The sequence below is a fragment of the Centruroides vittatus genome, unplaced genomic scaffold (assembly GCF_030686945.1).
Source record: "Centruroides vittatus isolate TY-2023 unplaced genomic scaffold, ASM3068694v2 contig_742, whole genome shotgun sequence".
In the NCBI taxonomy this organism is placed as follows: Eukaryota; Metazoa; Arthropoda; class Arachnida; order Scorpiones; family Buthidae; genus Centruroides; species Centruroides vittatus.
The window spans coordinates 378761-398601 of NW_027122478.1; the positions used below are offsets into that span (position 1 = coordinate 378761).

Below are 19841 nucleotides of genomic sequence, written 5' to 3' on the forward strand. Positions count from 1 at the left end.
GTTATCCATTGTTCTGTTTAAAACTAAAGGAAATAACTGACTTTTTTTACAATAAAAGTTCATCTCTGGTACTATTTTTATTCCTGTAAACAATCTATAAGGTTTGGAATGTAGATCAAATTTTCAAAACATTGAGCTTAGAGGTGCAGTTTTTTATATAATTCTCTTGTCTTATCTGAAATTGATTAAATTGTATTAATTCGTTCATCATAAAACGAATGTGACTCTATTGAAAAGGACATCACTTGATGATATAAGAAACTGGCATTATATTGAAAAAATTCTTTATACCATAAAGCTATTGTGAACAAAGTTGGGATAGACATTTTTAGCTATTTTAAAATATCTTGAACATACAATCTAAATAAATTTTTAAGTATAACTACAAAAATAACCCGAGTTTTGAAACACCTGATATTTAAAAACATTTTTTCCGCATTCTTGGATTTTCCAAAAATTAAAACAAAATAGTAATTTTCATTTAAGTTCTTTTTTACAAATTTTGTTTATATAAATTATGGTTGTATTTTTTTATGTGAAAATAAAAATTTTGAATAGAATAAAATCTCCTTTTTGTATTTAGTATTAATTTATTTATCAGAATTTTAAAAAATATAATAGCAACAAGTTTTTCACTTCCTCTTTCAATCCCATAAGCACCAAAGGGGGTTTTTCCCTTCCATACCCATCACGGGTTTGTTTGTGTCAGGATCCCCAAAAAATTGAGGTCACCCGAATTCAATCCTGGGTCCCCAAAGCAGTAGGCTGTGACATCTTAACCACCTTGGCCATGAAGTTCTGCATAATATCTTTCAATGAAAAGTCTATTACCATCTGAAAAAAGGTTAAATGTTTTTCAATTCTAGTTTTGTGACTAGAATATCGTGTCATAAATGACAAGTTACATTTTAATACTTTTTTGTAATTTGGGCTACTTATTTGAGATGTCATTATTATCTGAAGTGCTTTTTGAACATTAAAAATCTTTTTATCTAAGATAAAGCAGCTAAGACACTTTTTTAAACATTTGCGAGCAACATGTGGCTCCCAGGGTTTAGAAACAATTTTTCGTTTCCTGCCTTGTGCCATTATGCAACCCTTTTTAAGCTGATATTCATGATAAACATTTGAAATAAACTTGACAAGTGAAAAGATGAGAATAAATCTCATCTTTTCACTGGTCAAGTCCTATATTATTAATGCACATTTTAGTAGCTAGTGTACTGTAGGTTATCAAATATGTTTGTACTCAGCAGGCTTAAAATTCTATAAGAAAAATGCATGCAACCTGTCTGAAGCCTACAAAGTCCACTTGTGGCCCACATCCAGAAGAGGTTCTTCACTTCTTTGAAAACTGTCCCTTCCGTAATAAGTTTTCTCTTTTTAGCATGTATACTCCCAGCTATAATCTAAAAATCACTACAATTCACTATATAATGAAAGAAATAAAAAAAAAGGCATGACAATTTCTTTTAACCAATGGAATTGACTTAGTGATTATCTGATAACTTGTATCATAATTGTTTGATTCCCTCTGATCCTCATGCTTTGAGAAATTTTATCTACTTTCCAGTCTGTATTTTATTTCTGTAATAGTTTTTCCCATTCTCAAAAATAATAATAATTTTTAAAAATTTTTCATTGTATTATATTGAAAAAGAAATCAGGCTGTATTTATATTAAAAATATCTTCCCTAAATGTCCAAAATGTTGGCCAGAATTGGCAAACATGAGCTTCCAACAGGGTTTAATCATTTGAAAAAACCAAAAAAACAAATGCAAAGTAGTTAGTGTATTTATTTTGTATCTGAAATTTAGAAAATAAAATTTTAGCTTTTTAAATGCAATTTGCTGATTTTAATTCCAAAAATAAACAATGTAATAATATAAAATATATTAAAAGAAAAATTAAAAATCAACAATTTATAAAATTTTTCTATTAATTATTAATAACATAATAAACATCTTATATTTTCAAACAATAAGCACCTACTAAATAGGTGTTTTCTTATCACAACAAATGTTCAGTGTGGTTTTTAGGTGAAAATTATTTTTGATTTCTAACAAGTTTAAATGTGCCCTTTAAAGGGAGAAGGAGTTCTTCAAGTATATAATTAAATACTATGAAGAAGTTACATTCTTAGAAGGCAAATGTGTACTTGGTTGTATTTTTGAGATTTCGTTAGTATATGCGTCAATACTTCCTTTATCGTAAAGAACAAAGTATATTTGTTTTATCGAGCTGCTCATGACGACCACGAAGTAATCGGCAATAGTTTGCATTATTATTTGCGCAGCTTCTCTCTTTGGAAAACCGGCACTAGAATAAAAAATTCTTTGTAAAATTTAATAAATAAATCCGGTAATTAAACATTTTATAAATAATAATTTACGTTCCGCTTCCGATGGATGGTAAAGCCAAGGATCTTAAATTATTTTTGTCGGCTAAGGCCAGGCAATTTTTAATAGTTTTTTTTAGCACGTCCACGGCAGAACTGTCGTAACGAGACGGTCCGAAGCAATGAATGACTTGTCCCGCCATAAAATTGTGACCGGGACAAATTTCGACTGAAAATAATAATAAAATTGTTATTTTAAATATATTAATTGCTAAATTTTATTTTTTCAATGTTTTATACCTCCTGTTTGTTGTAAAGTGGTTTTGGATCTTAATTTATCTATTTCTTCTTCAAATTTCTTTCCACCCACTTCCATAAGTCTTTTGCCTGAAAGGAAACTCAAATTATTTTTGTTTTTTAAAAATGTAATAGAACAAATATTGTTACAATTCTCTCACCAACTTGTCCTCCCATATAAAATTTATTATTTGTAGGATTCACAATAGCATCTGTTGTCACATCAGTAATATCTCCTTGAATTACTGTCAACTGAGTAAATATAAATGGGCCAATTTATCATTCAAGCCTTATTTTTATTACGTAAAACTTTGAATAAACCTTTTGTCCTAAAAAGAGTTGTTTTTCCGTTAACACCGTAACCTTCGGCATATTGCCCAATTGGCATTTTCTCACATTTCCTTGCGGCAACTGGACGGAAAAAACAATTATCTCGGAAATCTAGTTAAACCAAACAAAAATGCGTTTTAACAATTAAAAACATACGATATTTGATTGGAGCACCACAACGGGATTTTTCATAGGTACGGATTGCTTTTTTACAGGAACACCTTTCTTCTTTTTCACTGGGATTTTATCTTTCTTTGGCTGAGTCTTTGTCTTAGGAGTCAAGTCTAGAGTGGAATCTTTTCTGGCTAATTTTTGTTTCAACACTACGCTGCTCTTTATCAAAAATGCATAATCCGGAACAAATCCCGCAGAAGGAATCGTAACGTCCTTCAGCATCTGTAATCCCGTAAAATGCCACATTATTGATTTATGTCTGTTCTTGTGATTTTTCTATTGTAGAATTATCAGACACACTCCCTCACTTCTCTGATCTCCGCATCATTAGCAATTGCCAAAAGAATATGGCGAGGATTTAGTCTCTTCTTCATATTATCTCTAGCTGCATTTCCTGCCAGTTCAAGAATTTCAGCTATCCAGAATAAACGAATAAAATTTGAATATTTTGGTAAGAATATACGAAAAAACTTTTTAAAAACTGTCAAGATTTTCTTTAAATAAACACATTTAGATGGCAGAGGTTACATTTAGTTAGATGGAAAATTGACAAATTGTTCCCTAGTTTATGGTTATTAATTGTTTATAATATATTAAGGATGCTTAGCTATTATTAAGAAATTAAATGCATTTTTTAAAAAATGAAATTTACATGTGAAACAGGAATCGACAAAAGATCCGTCGCCCTCTAGAGGAACGAGTTCGAAGTCAAATTACATCGATTGAACCTAACCAGAAAGTTAAAACGCACCAAAGACAATTAAGTTACTTTTCATCCGAATCAACAAAACAAGTTTTCATCTCTGAAACGCGAACGTCGAGCGCCGCTATCTTGTAAGCGGCGCTCGACGTTCACGTTTCAGAGATGAAAACTTCGGCCATAACCTCTCCATTATCACTTAAATTGCTAAGGAAACCTCAGGTCAAACTCAGTAATAGGGGATTGAAGGGTTTACAAAGTAGGCACACGTTTAGGAACCGAGATAGCTGATTTCGTGGAGCTCTGTTAACTTCCAACTACAGTAATTGTTTTACAAACTAACGAAACTTTAATCGAGGAATAAAAGACATTGTTAAGTTAAGAGAGTGCTTAGTAAGTCTAGCGAGTTTCGTTGATCCGCAACTTAAAGCTGATTTTTAGAAGGGACGAACTCACGGGATTTATAGCGATGTCAATTTGGATAAAATGCGTAAAAATGACGTACGTTTGAATGAAGAATAATACAGATGATGATAGCACGCTTGAATGTAGAGAAAATGATGATGCAAAAATAATTAATAAAATTAATGGCGATGACGTCAGCATGGAGAGAGTGACACAAAGTAAAAAAAATGGGGCTCGATTCGGAAATGAAACACTGCATTGGATAGCTAAGAGAGGGATAACTAAGCACAAGAAGTTTCGCTGATTCGCGATGAAAAGTAACTTAAGTTATGTCTTTGGTGCGTTTGAACTTTCTGGTTAGGTTCAAGCGGTGTAATTTGACTTCGAACTCGTTCCTCTAGAGGGCGACGGATCTGTTAATCGATTCCTGCATTTTGCCTGTTTTACGTGTAAATTTCAGTTTTTTTTTTTTTAAAATACATTTAATTTCTTTATAATATATTAAAAATGCTTAGCTATTACCAATTATATCCACTATACACGAGCAGTTAATGAGCATAAACTAGAGAACATGTAACCAAATGTCAGCTGTATCCATTTAAACAAATAGAAAGTTTGTAAAAATATAGTTTTACCTGTTATGTATTCCAGTACAGCTGCCAAATAAACTGGAGTTATGCCACCTATCCTGAAGTGATGAGTTCCTTTTTTCAAATATCTGTTAATTCTCGCAACTGGAAATACCAGACCAGCTTTACTCGATTTCGACCTGGTCGTTTTCTTCTTCCCTTTAGCACTACACATTCTCCTAATTTTATTAATTAAGAAATATTTGAATCAAGTTCTTTCTTATCGGCATACACCCTCGTTTGCCAAGTGAGGAAATCGACGTATTTTCCTATGACGTGTGTACTGCCGATGTATTCAATGTTTACCAATCAGAATCGTAAATTAAATTAAATTTGTTTCGTAGTAAAAAATTAATTACTGATAATTATAATTGCGCGAATAGATTTTGTTTCTCTGTCGAATTAAAAATTTCAGCCAATATTGGATATTTCGACAGACTTTAGTTGCGCCGTATACTTCTACAAATAACCGCCATAGATGATAAGGCAGGACTGGTCTAGACCCGTGCCGTCGCGGCTTAAAATCGTCACGCCTCGCCGATTTTTATTTTATTTTTTTAATATGTAGACTGATTGATTAATAACCCCAATAAATCATATTGTTGATTATATATATATAGATAGACAACGAATACACACACACATATATATATATATATATATATATATATATATATATATAATCGAGACGAGTTGATAATGATGATGATAATCAGTGCAGAGTCCAAACAGTTAGGAGTTGAAAGTTGGAATTTGGTGCACAGGGTACCAAATTTAAATACCAAAGTGTTAAGTTTTTTTTTTTTGTAACTCTTTCCGCCCAGTGGGCACTAAGAGGGCCTCTTATAGCAAGCCCATTATGGGTTCGGCCAGGCCCACAATGGGGCGGCCGGGTGGTGAGGGACGGGGACCGACATATCCGGACCACCCCCCGAAAAATTCCTGGGGATTTCAAGTGTTAAGTAACAATGGAGAACAAGAGAAAGCGACGTGCAAGATTTACGGGCTCTGGAAAAGAAAAAAGGGTAATATGTTAAAACACATTCGATTTTCAAATTTAAACAGATTAGTTTGGTTTTTCTCGACCTTTGTTCTTTAGAACATTCGATGAAAATCGAACGATATAATCAGAACACGTCGTGAAAATTGAACAATATTAGAACATTCGATTTTCAAATTCGACCTTTCTTTAGAAATACTTAGTTCGTTGATGAAATTACTCTTTTTCTTTTGTGACTATAACGTAATAATCTCAATCTTCGCTATCGTTACTTTTGCCCGAGCAACGCCGGGCCTACCTGCTAGTAGTAATATATTTGTAATTGGCAACATGTGTACTTCTCGGGTTATGTAGAGGTGTTTAGTTCCGGGTCTGTTCGTTCCGGATTCGGAACTACTAAGAACTGTTCTGCGCCGAGTTTCGAGACAGCTCCGGTCGGAAGTACTAACACTTTCTTCATTTTGTACTTTTATGAATACGATGAATTCATGAAAACGTACCGGAAATGATAGATTCGTATAGTGTAATGGTAAGAGAGAATAAGACTTTTGATCGGGTGAAGGCGCAAAGTAAACAACGCAGTTCTAAAATTAGCACAGATAATCCGATTTTGAATTTACGAGAAGCTCGTAACATAACAGATAAACATTCTTTTCAAAAGAAAAGTGCTAGCCAATATGCACACCTAAAAACTGAAATCGCAACACTACGAAGGAATGCGCGTAGCCACATACAAATTTCAGTACCGGTACAGGTGACGGAGATATGCAAGCGATTAAGTTTGCATATGTATCGGGTCATTAGGTACCCAGTTTCGGACTACAAAGACCAGCGGCCGGGTCGGGCCGTAAATGTTATCGGCGACGCTTCGCGACAGCCGAACTTTCGAAGAAGCGTAGAAAATGCCTTGAAGCCGAATGCCACCAGTTAACGGCTGGCGAACGAGACCATATCCTGGAGTTGCGCGACCTCGGTTCGTTGATGCGCGCATTTGCCATGCGTGTTGGCGAGACATGGGTACCATCCGGCGATGTGTGACACGATGGATGCAGGAACATTTGCGAATACTCCGAAGAGGGAGTGGATCGCACTGGCGCACAACAGAGCGCGCACACCGGCAGATTCGCCGAACGACCCGTCGGGACCCGTTCGCCAGGGTACGTAACTTCCGGACATCCGATGCCCCCTGTCACCGTCAATGGGTGCATCTATATCCATCCAAACTATTCGCAACAGATTTCATGAAGTCTGGCTGCACGCACAGCAACCAGCGACGGAGGTGCCATTAACAATAAGAATTATCGCTTTTAACCCATTCAAAATAAATATGAAATCGAAGAATTCTTTATTCGTTTTTCTGAAGCTTGTGATTCAACTGGAGAGGGTTGATAGAGCTTGTTCTGTTAAAGTGACTTAGAGGACAAGGCTACGACAACGGAGCTAATATGAAAGGAGTAAGAAAGCGTGTACAAAATAGAATACTTGAAAAATATCCAAGGGCGTTTTATGTGCCATGCGCGTGTCATTCTTTAAACCTAATTGTGAATGATTCTACAGAAACAACAACTTTTTTTCCTATTGTACAAGAACTTTACATTTTATTTTCTGGTTCTACAAAGCGTTGGGAAGTGCTAAAAAAATGTTTCTCAACTAACTCCAACACCATCGATGCTACTGGAAGGTCAAACAGAATAGATGCGTCAAAATGCATTGCGAAATCTACGATACATTATTCCAAATAATAGAAGACGTCAACAGAGATGCGGAAATTAAAGTTAAAGCAAGAGGGTTAGCAAAAACTATTAAAAATTACAAATTTATATGCGGTGTAATTCTTTGACATGATATTTTATTTGAAATAAATTCAGTCTCGAAGCTATCGCAATCTGTAACTATAAATTTGTCAGATTGCGTAAGGATGTTATCAGAAACAATACAAAAATTTCGAACATTTGCATCATACTGAGAAAATCTACCGCACGGCCCTGTGTAGCTAAGCGCGTTCAAAACTTCGTGGTGTTTCGTGTGTTACTCAACAGTGAAACTTTTGAAGAGTGTATATTTACAGCTCAACCTCGGGTGCTAAAAACAAAAACTGAAAACACTGTTTTAGTATAAGATTTTATTTATTGTGGTTTTATAAAGATTTGGTTTCATTCAACGAAGTAGGAAACGAAGGATTCCAAAATTTTGCAGTAAAATACAAAAAATTATCTCATATAAGAAGGACGTTTTTAAAATTTTCCGCTCTACGGACCTTAAGAGGGCCTTTATATCAAACCCATTACGGGTCCGGAAAGGCCTAAAATGAGGTGACCGTGTGGCGAGGGCAGGGGCCTGACATATCCTGATGAGTCTTTCACCCATCCGAACTGTCCTAAAGCGGTAAATCCCACCTTAACTGTTTGGACATCCGGCCGTCATGAAAAATGATTAATCAGGCAGAAGTACATTTAAGATGATGTCACTGAATGAGCTTTATATATTCATCATCCTTGCTGATTAGATATTCTGTTTTCACACGCTCCAGTATCAACACAGTTTCTTTTTCTTTTCTCCGTCCATTTATAAATCGCACTCTCGAGATCACTAAATAGTGCTCTGAGATACATTCAGCTCCTCTTATCATTCTTGTGTCCTCCACCATACACCGCAATCGCTCATCTATATCACAAAATCTATCATACAGTACACAGATCCACGATAAGATTTTCCCATATGTATTGATGGATAGCTTTCTTCACACAAATCTTAACATTCATTCGGGATCATAGTGGTGGGGGGAATAGAGAAACACTCAGGTGTTTCTCTATTCACACCACCATCCGTTCATGTTCTTGAGGAACACATGTATTCAGTATCAACCACACTTATCCCAGAGCTGGTACTTTTCACAGTAGATTCCATTGGTACATAGTCAACAATCACAATTACTCAGCATTTTCACGTGTTCTCACTCATCAAAACGTTTTATACCAGCTTTGGCTATCTCCTTGTGCATTCCAGATCAGATCATCACTTTGCCATTCACGTTATTATACCTCGTGTTTCTCATCTTTCTCACTCGTACAGATGATATCCATTCTACGTTTCACACACTAATTCTACATCAATATTTCTTTCGTATGTGATAAGACTGTCCGTTCATTATACTCATACACAGACCTATATATGTTAAAACTTAACGCAGAAAAATTATTTTGAGGGCAAAAAATGGCACGATAATTCATAATAACGTAAGTATTAAGGAAAATGCACGTCCGCGGCACATTGTCGCTTATTCAATTAAAAAATGGATTGCATAAGCGAAAATTACAACACAATTGCTCCACTTTGCACTCGTGCACTCACAAATGTAATTTACGTAACTTACACCCGTGTAAGTTACGTAAACACATTTCTATATATACACTAAGTTTTGTTAATCGTTTAATAGTAAACCTTTCTATTCTACGAGACACTTTATTCAATAATAATTTCGAGTATTATTTATATTTTAAATTATTGTTAAGAGCTTATCAAATTTATCTTTTTATTAATAATTCTCAACGTTTTATTTAAACCATAATCTGTATTAAATGTAAAATATTCCTACCTGAACAGGAAGAATTAGTATTAAGCTGTTCGACATTGCTCATCGATGACGAGCTACAAATTACTTTTTAAACTTAATCCTGAGAATTAAAGTGAAATTTAGAAACTTGATAGGCTTTTATTCTTACATTCAGACCAATACCGTGCAAGCTTTTAAACATATTTAAGCAATAAAACTAAATATGATTTATGTTATTTTACAGTCTTCCAGTTAAGTACCGCATTTTATTATAATTAAGGGATTGAAGTTAGAAATTTGATTTTCAAGTAACAAGTAACATCGATTATTTAAAACTAAATCTCGAAACAAATGGAATACCGTAAGCTATTTTCTTGATATTCGAATAAAATTCTATTCTTCTCACAGTAAAGTGTGTGCCTACTTTCATCTTGATCTTCCTCTATTCAAAAAGTATTAATTTATTATATTAGTCACGCTCCGTCTCCGAATTTCCGATTGTTTCTTCTTTTTAATTTATAACTTAACTGGTATAAAAAAAAGTATAGAGCTATTGAAATCCGGATATTCCCAAAATTAAAATTCTTGACCTATTTTTTCAAGCGTAGCAACTGTTGGACTCCAACTTCCTCGCGAAAATGACTAATATCACGGCTACATCTGTTATCTACTTTCATTGTTATCTATGAAATCGCATCCTGGTTGGATGTAATTGCCAAAAATTGAATTAAAGGCTATTATCTTATTCCGGATTGCGCTAAATGACATGTAACAAAAAACGTATGGCGAGATCGAAATCTCTAAATCCCGGTTGACTAAATTCAGAGACGATTTAGCGGTACGACACGTTAATAATAAAGGAAAATTTCCAAAAAAATATAAGGCAACAAAATAATAAATCTATTCTTAAAAAGTGGGCCAATAATTCGATATTTTTTTACGTTTCTTCGAAGGTTTTAAAGTGTACGTTAATGCGAAAGTTTACTCTAAATTAACGTTGTTTCAGTCACCTTCTATAGTTTTAGTGCCGAAACCTTATTGGTTTCGGCACTAAAACTAAATTCGAGTGACTGAAACCAAGTTTTAGTTTTAGTAAACTAAAACTACTCTACTCTAAATCTATTTCAATTCGAGAATCCAATGATATTTTGGCAAATGGCTCTTGTTTAAAGTCGGAGATGAATCAGCTGTTTCTAGGTTTATGTTTATTTTTATATCGACTTTCTCCGTTGTATGTAAATTGTAAGAAAATATTTTCTCGTAAAAATATATTTAATTATTCTCTTTAATTCGTTCGTCAGATTTAAACAATTTTAACGAATTAAAATTTATTAATAATTACAGTTAAAAAAAAAAATTAATTGCTAATAAAGCTTTTACAGTACGTTTTTGGAATGCGTGACGATATTTTAAATGGATTGGGAGGGCTTAAAATGGGACTAAATTGGCTGTAAAAATCTAAAGAAAAATAAATATAAATCAGTCAGATTATATGTCAACATTATACATTCGCTTATAGAAATATTTAGATTAAATTACGGAATATAATTGTCTAATACTAAAAGGGTGTTATAGCGATAACGATTTAGTACACTTTTATATGGCTACTAAAACATTGCAGTGCTCTAAAGGAGTATTTCACGTATTAAAATGTAGCTGTAACTTCATTTTAATCAACTACAATATTGAAACTATAAAATTGCTACTAATGTACTAAAGAATGAATACTCATCATTAAAAAGTGTTGCGAACGTGTTTCTTCTACTATAGCCGCTCCTCTTCCTGTAAATTTATCACAGACTTCTTCCGGATCCAACTTTTCAGCGTGGACCTCGCGCACATTCAAAATAGCCAAGTGATTCAATGAAACAAACGGCAGAACAATATCGTTGAAGTTCGCGTCCACGCAAATGATTCTAAATTACGTAGAAATGGATTATTCTTTGAGCCCAAATTAATGGATGGGGTCCATAAATCCATATAAATGGGCGCTACTGATTATAGCTGCTATCACTTCATTTTATTCTTCTCATAGAAGGCATTTTTATATTGAACTCGATCGAGAATTGCTATCCACTCTTTATTATCAAATTAATTGATTGATTAATATGTATAATAAATGAAGAAATAGTGTAAAATTCAATAAAAATATGCGTTATTTTAACAGGAAAGAACAAAATTTACGTTAGGAATTCGGCAGTTTTCAAATTCACATCCAATTTGAAATTATGACACAGATCTTAACACTATGAAATGTAGGCCATGTCAAAATTACACATTGACTATTTTATGAAAAGTATACATCATCGGTTGACTATTGAAAAACTGAAAAGGAAGCGAATTCTGTGTAATGTAAACAAGTTCGGTACTGCAGCTTTGCTGGATAATTTGTATACACTGTCAAATTATAAAATACGTTCTAGAAGCGGGCTTATTCCTTATGGGGATACAGATTTAGCGTGTAATGTACGCTGTAGTGAGTCAGTACTTATTTTACACTCGCGTCCCATTTCCAAATTCAGTTTGGAGATTCATCTTGTTTACTCATTTGAATTCTTATCAGAATTTTACCTTATTGGTAACAGACAACTAACATTATTTTCTTAACTTAGGGTGTGTGGATAAGGTCTTAAATTCCTCCCAAATCTGCATCCTGCATTGTAATACTAGTACCCAATTTTGACGATAGAATGTTATAATAGTATAAATAAGAAATGTTTAATAAAAATTGTTAAAAAGAAATTATTGAAACGAAGTTTTTGAATTCACCGCTTGAGAATCTACAAATTTCGAAATTGAACGTTTAGTTCTGTATTTTCTCTCCTTTCACACATTAAATTTGATTTATAATTTTGATACCTTGAATAGAAATAATATCCTGTATAATAAAGAATCAAACGATATAAAATTTATTAATATTTTCTTTTAAGTTAACGTGTTTTGCCTTCAAAATACTGTTTTAAATTCTTATCGGCGGTCTCAACTAGGTAACATGCCATTTAGCGGCGAATTACCCAATAGGCACACTAAGCGTCCCCCTAAGGCCTTGTTGTATCGACGAGCCTCAAGAATTACATAGTAGAATGATAATATGCTTCTAAAACTTTAATGAACATTTAAAATGAATACGTTTCGCACCTGGCAAGAACAGTAACTCATAAATTGACGATTTAATTGTCTTTTTAATATATAAAACACTTTTACAAAAAGGATCCTATAACAAAATTGTGCCTAGAACCTCGAGGAAACTTTCCGCTACTGACTAGCACATTCGGGGGATAAAGGCATTTGCACCTGTCGTTTTTCGGACAATATTACTTAGTTACCTTAAAATTGCTTTATTTACCTAGCCTTGCCTAATTGAAATCTTGCCGTATGTTATTACATTTATTTTTTATGTTAAAGTAACAAAACTGATTGCTTCGGTATCAAACGGATGCTGCGAGCACCCCATTGGATACGCCTCCGATTTACAGTGTTTTTGATTACTTTTCTATATTTTAATTAAATTTTTGACAATGCAAAACGGAGCAATAATAATTAGCATTTATTACGCAATATTGTATTGTCTTATTGTTAAATTGAAGAAATTAACCTTCTGTTCCGTAGAAGAGTTCGATTCGGAAACAGAAGATGGGCAATTTGTTTTCAAAACAGTATGCAGATCTTTCGATTCATTTTCCCCGAAGAATCAAATAAATTAAGTAATTTCAATACTTTTCAGATCGATTACTCAAGTTAAAGATGCGGGATCCGTTTGGGTAAGTTGTGATTTTCATTCAAATTTTGAAAAAAATTGTTACGTTTAAACACAGATATTTAAATTTCATCTGAAGGAAGATAAATCAGAAATTGCCATGGAGCACCATGATTCTAAAGAGGTAAGAACACGTAATACGCGCATTGCAATTTGAGTGGTAAGATTCTAAAGTAGTTCAGAGATGAGAGGATCCCAGCATTGTCGACCACCCGTAGACCAAAAAAGCCAAATAACCATAATTCGAAACGTAACCTTTCACGAGTCATACGTCTCCAAAGAGGGATCAGGGATTGACAATCTTGAAAGTCCTCCATCTCACTCAAAGCTGTGTACTATTCAAAATCCCGTGAGCAATGAATTATTAAAGAAATTTATAACTCGACATAGTAAATTATTTATTGTTATTTTACCGTCCGAATATTGTTTTTTAAGGATCCTAAAAACTAAGCCGAGGAACGATCCGCTGAAGAAATTTGTGACTTTGAAGATCCTGTTTCGAGTGTAACCGAAATAAAAGAAATACCACCAAGGGATATATCGAAAGAACCTCCAAAAAAAGAAGGAAAGTTCAGGTGATTATTCAAGATTCCGTAAGTTATTTATACCAGGACCCAAATTCTTTCTAAATTCCGCATTTTTAAATTTGGTTTTCAGGGAGAAAAAACGATTTAATGATACCAGAAGTTGCATCGACATTAAAACAAATTATAATTAGAACTAAAATTTGTTGCATAATAAATTATTCGTAAAAGAATAAATCATTTTGAATTTAATTTAGGGTTTTATTTTCATTAGTTTACAAAATTCTTTTTGATGATATAATAAAATAATATTAAACAATATTTGTAACGTATTTTTATTTCCAAAGTTATAATTATAAATACTCTTTGAATGAAAAATAATATCTTTATAGCATTTAATGGCTTAATATGCTTAACGCTTAATAATTAACAATTATTCAGGTAACTAGGTCCATTCACACACTAAGTGTATTGTTCAATGTGTAGCTCTTGAAGAGACCCCGCTTCAAGATGAAAGTCTGTAGAAATTAATAAGAAAAACCTAATGTTGCGCGAAGTTGACCCTAAAATATGGGTCCCCGTTCAGAACGAATCAATTTTTACTTCCCGGTTGTGTATTGTGGGAATTGGTGCTATTAAATTTTGGTGATTAAAGGTCGAGGGAGTAGGAGATAACAGGGGGTGGTATGTATCTCCAGTAGGGTCCTTAATGACGATTTAACTCGTTATTAGCATTTACAATTTTTATAAAATCTATCCCTACCCTCAAAATTAAGCTTTTTGTCTTTTTATAATAGTTAAAATTATAAAAAGTTTTAAAATGAAATATGACAACAGATGGCCCCACCAAAAATTTTAAATGTTGCCGGGAAAGTTGAGCAACTCGCTGCTCGTTTATTTGAAATTGATCCCTTCTGAATGTAGAAAACGAGCGCTCATTTCTTTTCGGCAACTTACCTCTTTAGTCACAGGAGGTGTAAAGTATGAAAACGTACATATACTCAAGAACGTATATACTTCCACATGGACATACTTACGTATCTTACTACTCTTATGAATACTTACATATGTAAATATGCTTAATAATTTTAGGGAAATTCTCACTTTTCTGGAATTATAGAGAATTAATTCATAGTACTCATTGTGCCATTAGGTTTACTTCCACATGATTTTTCAAAGACATTACGCTTCATGAAACAAAGAACACCGTAATTAAATGTTGATCGATTGAAAAAGAATAAATGATTTTTTAAGTTTGACTTATGTACTTATTTTTACTAATTCTTCATCGCCGTACCACCGACAACAGCGGTGGATTACCCAATAAGTTCACTAGGCGCGCGCCTATGCCTGATCATCAGGAGAAGCCCCAAAAATTGCATAGCAAAACGATATGCCTTTAAAAATTTAGTGAACGCTTAAAAAGCAGTGGCGTGCCGTGACATTTGATGATAGGGAAGCTGTGTTTCTGTAAGAAGCCGACTTTCAGGGGCAATCAATTAATTGCGCATCAGGGCCCGTTCGTATTCGTTTGTTCGATAAGCCAGTAAAAACCGTATACTTCTTTAAATGTATATTTAATAGATTATCTGACGTACTTAATAAATAAAAAAGTTCAATATAATTACCTTCCGTTATTAGATTCAATAAATTTCCTACGCCCTCTAAATGCCAATTCTCGCTTTGAGAAAAAACATATAACATCTATTAATTTAGATATATCTATTAATTGTAATTATCTTATAATTTTCAATATTTATTTTATATTGTCTATCAATGTTAAATTCTATTCCTCTTTGATTTCCAAATTGCTTCAATTTTACGAAAGAATCGTCATTCGTCATAAATTTTATCGTCAAAATGTCGAAATTTTTTTGTTGACGTATTTATATTTAATTTAGGCATTGGTCTTTCTCTTTTAATAATGTTTTCTTTTTCATTATATGGTCTTGAGCCAAAACTTTTTTAAAATAAATTTTTGAATCACTAGCCACGATATAAGGGCTAATATTACAATTATCAGAAAAACTTACTTGGTAAAACAAAATGTGTGACGAATACATACCTAGTACACACTGTACTGAGCAAGTGACTGGTTCGGTTAAGCTTTTGTTTAAGTAAAATTCTGGCTCTTTCAGTAGGGTTTTATTTATGTCCCCATTCCTAATCTCTTAATTATTTAACTACTTCTTAGTAGAAATAAGTCAAAACCAGTTACTTTGTACTTGAATATCTGTAATCTTGGGAAAACATTGGAAAGACAAATTTTTATGACAACCGATACTTAAATCGTACATTTAAGGAAAATAAATTCTAGAGCTTTTTTTGTACCATTGTACGTCTCATTCATTAAATTTGGTTGTAAATGATGATGCCAAAGTAACAGTTAATTTTTTAACATTATACAAGAATTGTACACGTTTTTTCTCCATCCCCTTACAGATGGGACATACTAAATCGTAATATCACCGGTTTAACATTGAAACCCGTAAGTAATATAAGATGGGAGAGCAGACTAAATACAGAATAAATATATCAAATATTTTAATGGATTTTTTAAAACTCCTGTCAACTATACAGAACTATCATAAAAACATGCCAGTAAACTCCTATCGGTTGGGTTAAGTTATAAATCTAGTCTAGGGTGGGCAACCTTTTTTATAACACGGCCAGAATAAATTTTACGTTTTTCCGCGGGCCGTAGTAGTTAATTGACGCCTTTTTGTGACTCGTAATTTTTTTAGTCTGCAAATATGAAATAAATAAATAAAAAGTTTATACTACATTTATTTCTCTTATCGTTTTCGAAAATTACAAAGAATTGGAAAATTAACTATTAATTAGTTATTTTTCCAATTTAATAATCTATTAAAGATCTCGCTGGCCGGATAAAACTTTTCGCGAGCCGTAGCTGGCCCGCGGGCCGGGGTTGCCCGCCGTTGATCTAGTCTACTCGTGATTCACGTAATCGGGCTAGGGCGGCCGAATATCTAGCAGGCAGGCGGCTAAACAGCCCACAACCGGTCCGGGATATAAAATTAGAAGCTTTATGTGTGAAGCATCCACCAGCTAAACCGGGTGACGTTGGTGTTCTGTAAAGCGCATGCGCCAATGCCTATAATCTGGCTGCTTGGAAGTTGACAGGCAGGTGGCTAACAGCCCACAACCGTTCCGGGATATAAAGCTGTACTCTTTACGAGTGTGTCGCTTCTACCAGCTAAACCGGGTGAAGTTGGTGCACTGTAAACCGCATGTGCTAATGCCTATATAATCTGGCTGATTGGAGACTGACCCGGTTTCGACATTCCTTCCGCCACCGAATTATTCGAATATACAATAGCAATGTTATCGTTTTTTTCATATGTAGTATAGAAATTTGTAAAAGATACATAATGCAGTTATAATAAAATATTAATTTTAATTAATTCAAAGTACGTTAAAATATGAAAAATTTATATTTTATAAAATACAAGGGAAGGTCATTAGAAGGTGGAATCGGCGCTTCCATCGCTTCCAATGACGGCACGCCACTGTTTAAAAAGTATATATTTTTTGCATCCCGGCAAGAACGGCGACATAACTCGTAAACTCGATGATGTTTTTTGTCTTTTTAATATAAAACATTTAGACTACGTAAAGGAACCTTATAACGAAACTGCGCCTAGGGCCTCAAAGAAACATAAACCGCACTGCATCTAGTGGCAAAATTTATAATTATCCAAAGTAAGGTTATGCTCAAGGTAACCAGACATTTCGTCATAAAATACACACTTTTACGTCAGCTCGACGTCATTATTTTAGCTTGTTCATTGTAAAACTGAAGAAGTGACATTAGAGTGTACACTTTTTTTGGACCAAACGAACAGGACTAAGGTGTAACCTAAAGCTCTATCATACAGAACCAAATGAATAAGAGCCTGCTATTGGCTACTAAACTGAAGTCATCGCAGAACAAAGCGAGATTACGTAAGATTACTACTGCTTCATTGAAATAATTTTATTTTACCTTATTCATTGTGTAAGTTCAACTTTACGCATAATAATTGATAAGATATTAACTAATTTTGATAAAATAATGATAAAAATGAACGATTTCGATGCAAAAAATTAAATGACGCAAGAGAAATTAAATTACAATTATTACAAATATATTATTAAAGTAGTTAGTCAATTGAGAATTTGTTCACAACATAATACTTTACTTGGACACTTTGACAGTATTTTTTCATTGATTTGTGGAACATCGAACAGAGGATCACGGAGAAAGGATAACATGGTTTATATCACTTTAATATTAAATAGCCTGTTTATATACATATACGTGAGATTAATGAATTAATTACCTATTTTGTTATAGACAAAAAAGTTATGAATTCAGATTTGTCCAATTATTAAAAATCTAAATGATTACAGTTATGCATACCAGATAATGTCACCGAAGTGTGTTAAAATTCCAGTATTTTATAGGAAGGCTCGCAGAGGCTCATCCTGTTCACAATTTTCACTGTACTTAATGTTGGAAGGCCCTTCGAACGCCAGGCATGCAATCAAACATAGAGGCATAAAACTGTGATACAATTTTATTTTTCAAAATTGTTAAAGTTGTTCGGTTTGTGCCAAAAGATAAATGAACATTAAACTTTTTCGTCATTCCTCTTTCCTTCTTTGCAGGAACAACAGCTAGCGTGTACCTGGAAATGGAGCTTTTTACAGCATCTCCACTGAACAAGTTGAGTGATTTTCTAACAAGATGGTGCATCACCCATCACATTGAGGATTACATGTTTCAGACTTTCTCAATGTCACATTTCCTGACAGAGGAATTGATCGTGACGGTTCGATGTCCCGGCTACCACGAATGCCGAAATAATTCCTTTTAATTTTCTAGAAGGCTACGTCAAGGACAGTGTGTATTCAACGTGTGTACCTGATGTCGAGATAATGAGAAACAGGATAACAACTGCTATTGCTTCTGTCTCTGAAGAGATGTTGAAGAAAACTTGGCAAGAAATTGATTATTAATTAGATACGCTCTATGTGATCCTGATGAGTATGTTTGGAAGTTTACTAATAAGCTACGTCAAAAAAACTTTATATATTGTCTTACAGATACAATAAACCAACAAACCGATTTTACCTGAAAATAATACACTCAAACCTGTTTTTGGGCGATTTGTTTTGTGCAAGTTTTTTTGTGCGGTATATCAATTTGATTGAAATTCATATACTGCACAAAAAAATCGCACAAAACAGGTTTGAGTGTAGTAGTTGTTTAATACAATTTTATAATAAGGGAAAGACAGCTGACGGAGGTTTTTCCCCTCTGCTCCTTTACGTGTCAGGGTAACGTATACATGCAAAAGAGAAGGTACCGTTAGGAAACACCATGGCATCCTGTGCGAATTAGTAGTCCGGAAACATCATACCTAAAGTTAAGATCAGCATTATACTTTATAAAAAAATATATCGGTGATGATTTGATCTTATGGGATTCAGCAAAGATCAGATTCACAGACATGGTTAATTCAAACCAATTTGGCGTAACTAAAGATAGAGTAGATAAGAAACAACACAAAGATGCACCATAGACAGATTAATTGCTACGTGTGTAACCACAGCAACCCGCCTCTAGTACTGTACCCTTTTCCCAGAAAAATAAACCACTGATAGTGGGCATGCAGTAGACAATTAAATCAAAATAAAAAAAAAAAAAAAAAAAAAAAAAAAATTCAAATACACGGCTGCCAAACTAGTATATAAATATAGTCCCACAGTGTATAATCTGTTACGACAATGGGAAAGACCCATAAATACAAACACGAACCCGGAATCTATAAATATTCATGCACGCGGAGGAATGAAAACAGAGTAAGCATATACATAAGTTACAAGGCAAGAAATGGAATCTACTCACTACAGTTAAAAATTATCAATAGGATGATTTTAAAAAATGTACGACGTAGTCTCCGATCTCCGGGATTTTGAAGAAACCAAACTCCTAAAAATTGCTGAACCACCCCTATATTGGTCGAAACTGAATCTTTACCGGTATAAGGGCGCTAAATATCTCTCATGCATCATCCAAAAACATGCACAAAGCTTATCAGCAGCTTGGAAATATATTGTATAAGGT

At 33.7% G+C, this 19841-nt stretch overlaps 1 protein-coding gene across 1 annotated transcript; it reads right to left on the minus strand.

Moving 5' to 3' along the window:
* Nucleotides 1-2009: 2009 nt before the first annotated feature.
* Nucleotides 2010-5331, minus strand: LOC136981039 (core histone macro-H2A.1-like). Its single transcript, XM_067277295.1, has 8 exons — nucleotides 4881-5331; nucleotides 3449-3555; nucleotides 3123-3362; nucleotides 2958-3047; nucleotides 2798-2888; nucleotides 2640-2726; nucleotides 2394-2568; nucleotides 2010-2320 (listed from the first exon to the last, which is right to left on the minus strand). The coding sequence occupies exons 1-8, from the start codon at nucleotides 5047-5049 to the stop codon at nucleotides 2122-2124; spliced, it is 1158 nt and encodes a 385-aa protein (XP_067133396.1). The 5' UTR covers nucleotides 5050-5331; the 3' UTR covers nucleotides 2010-2121.
* Nucleotides 5332-19841: the final 14510 nt, after the last annotated feature.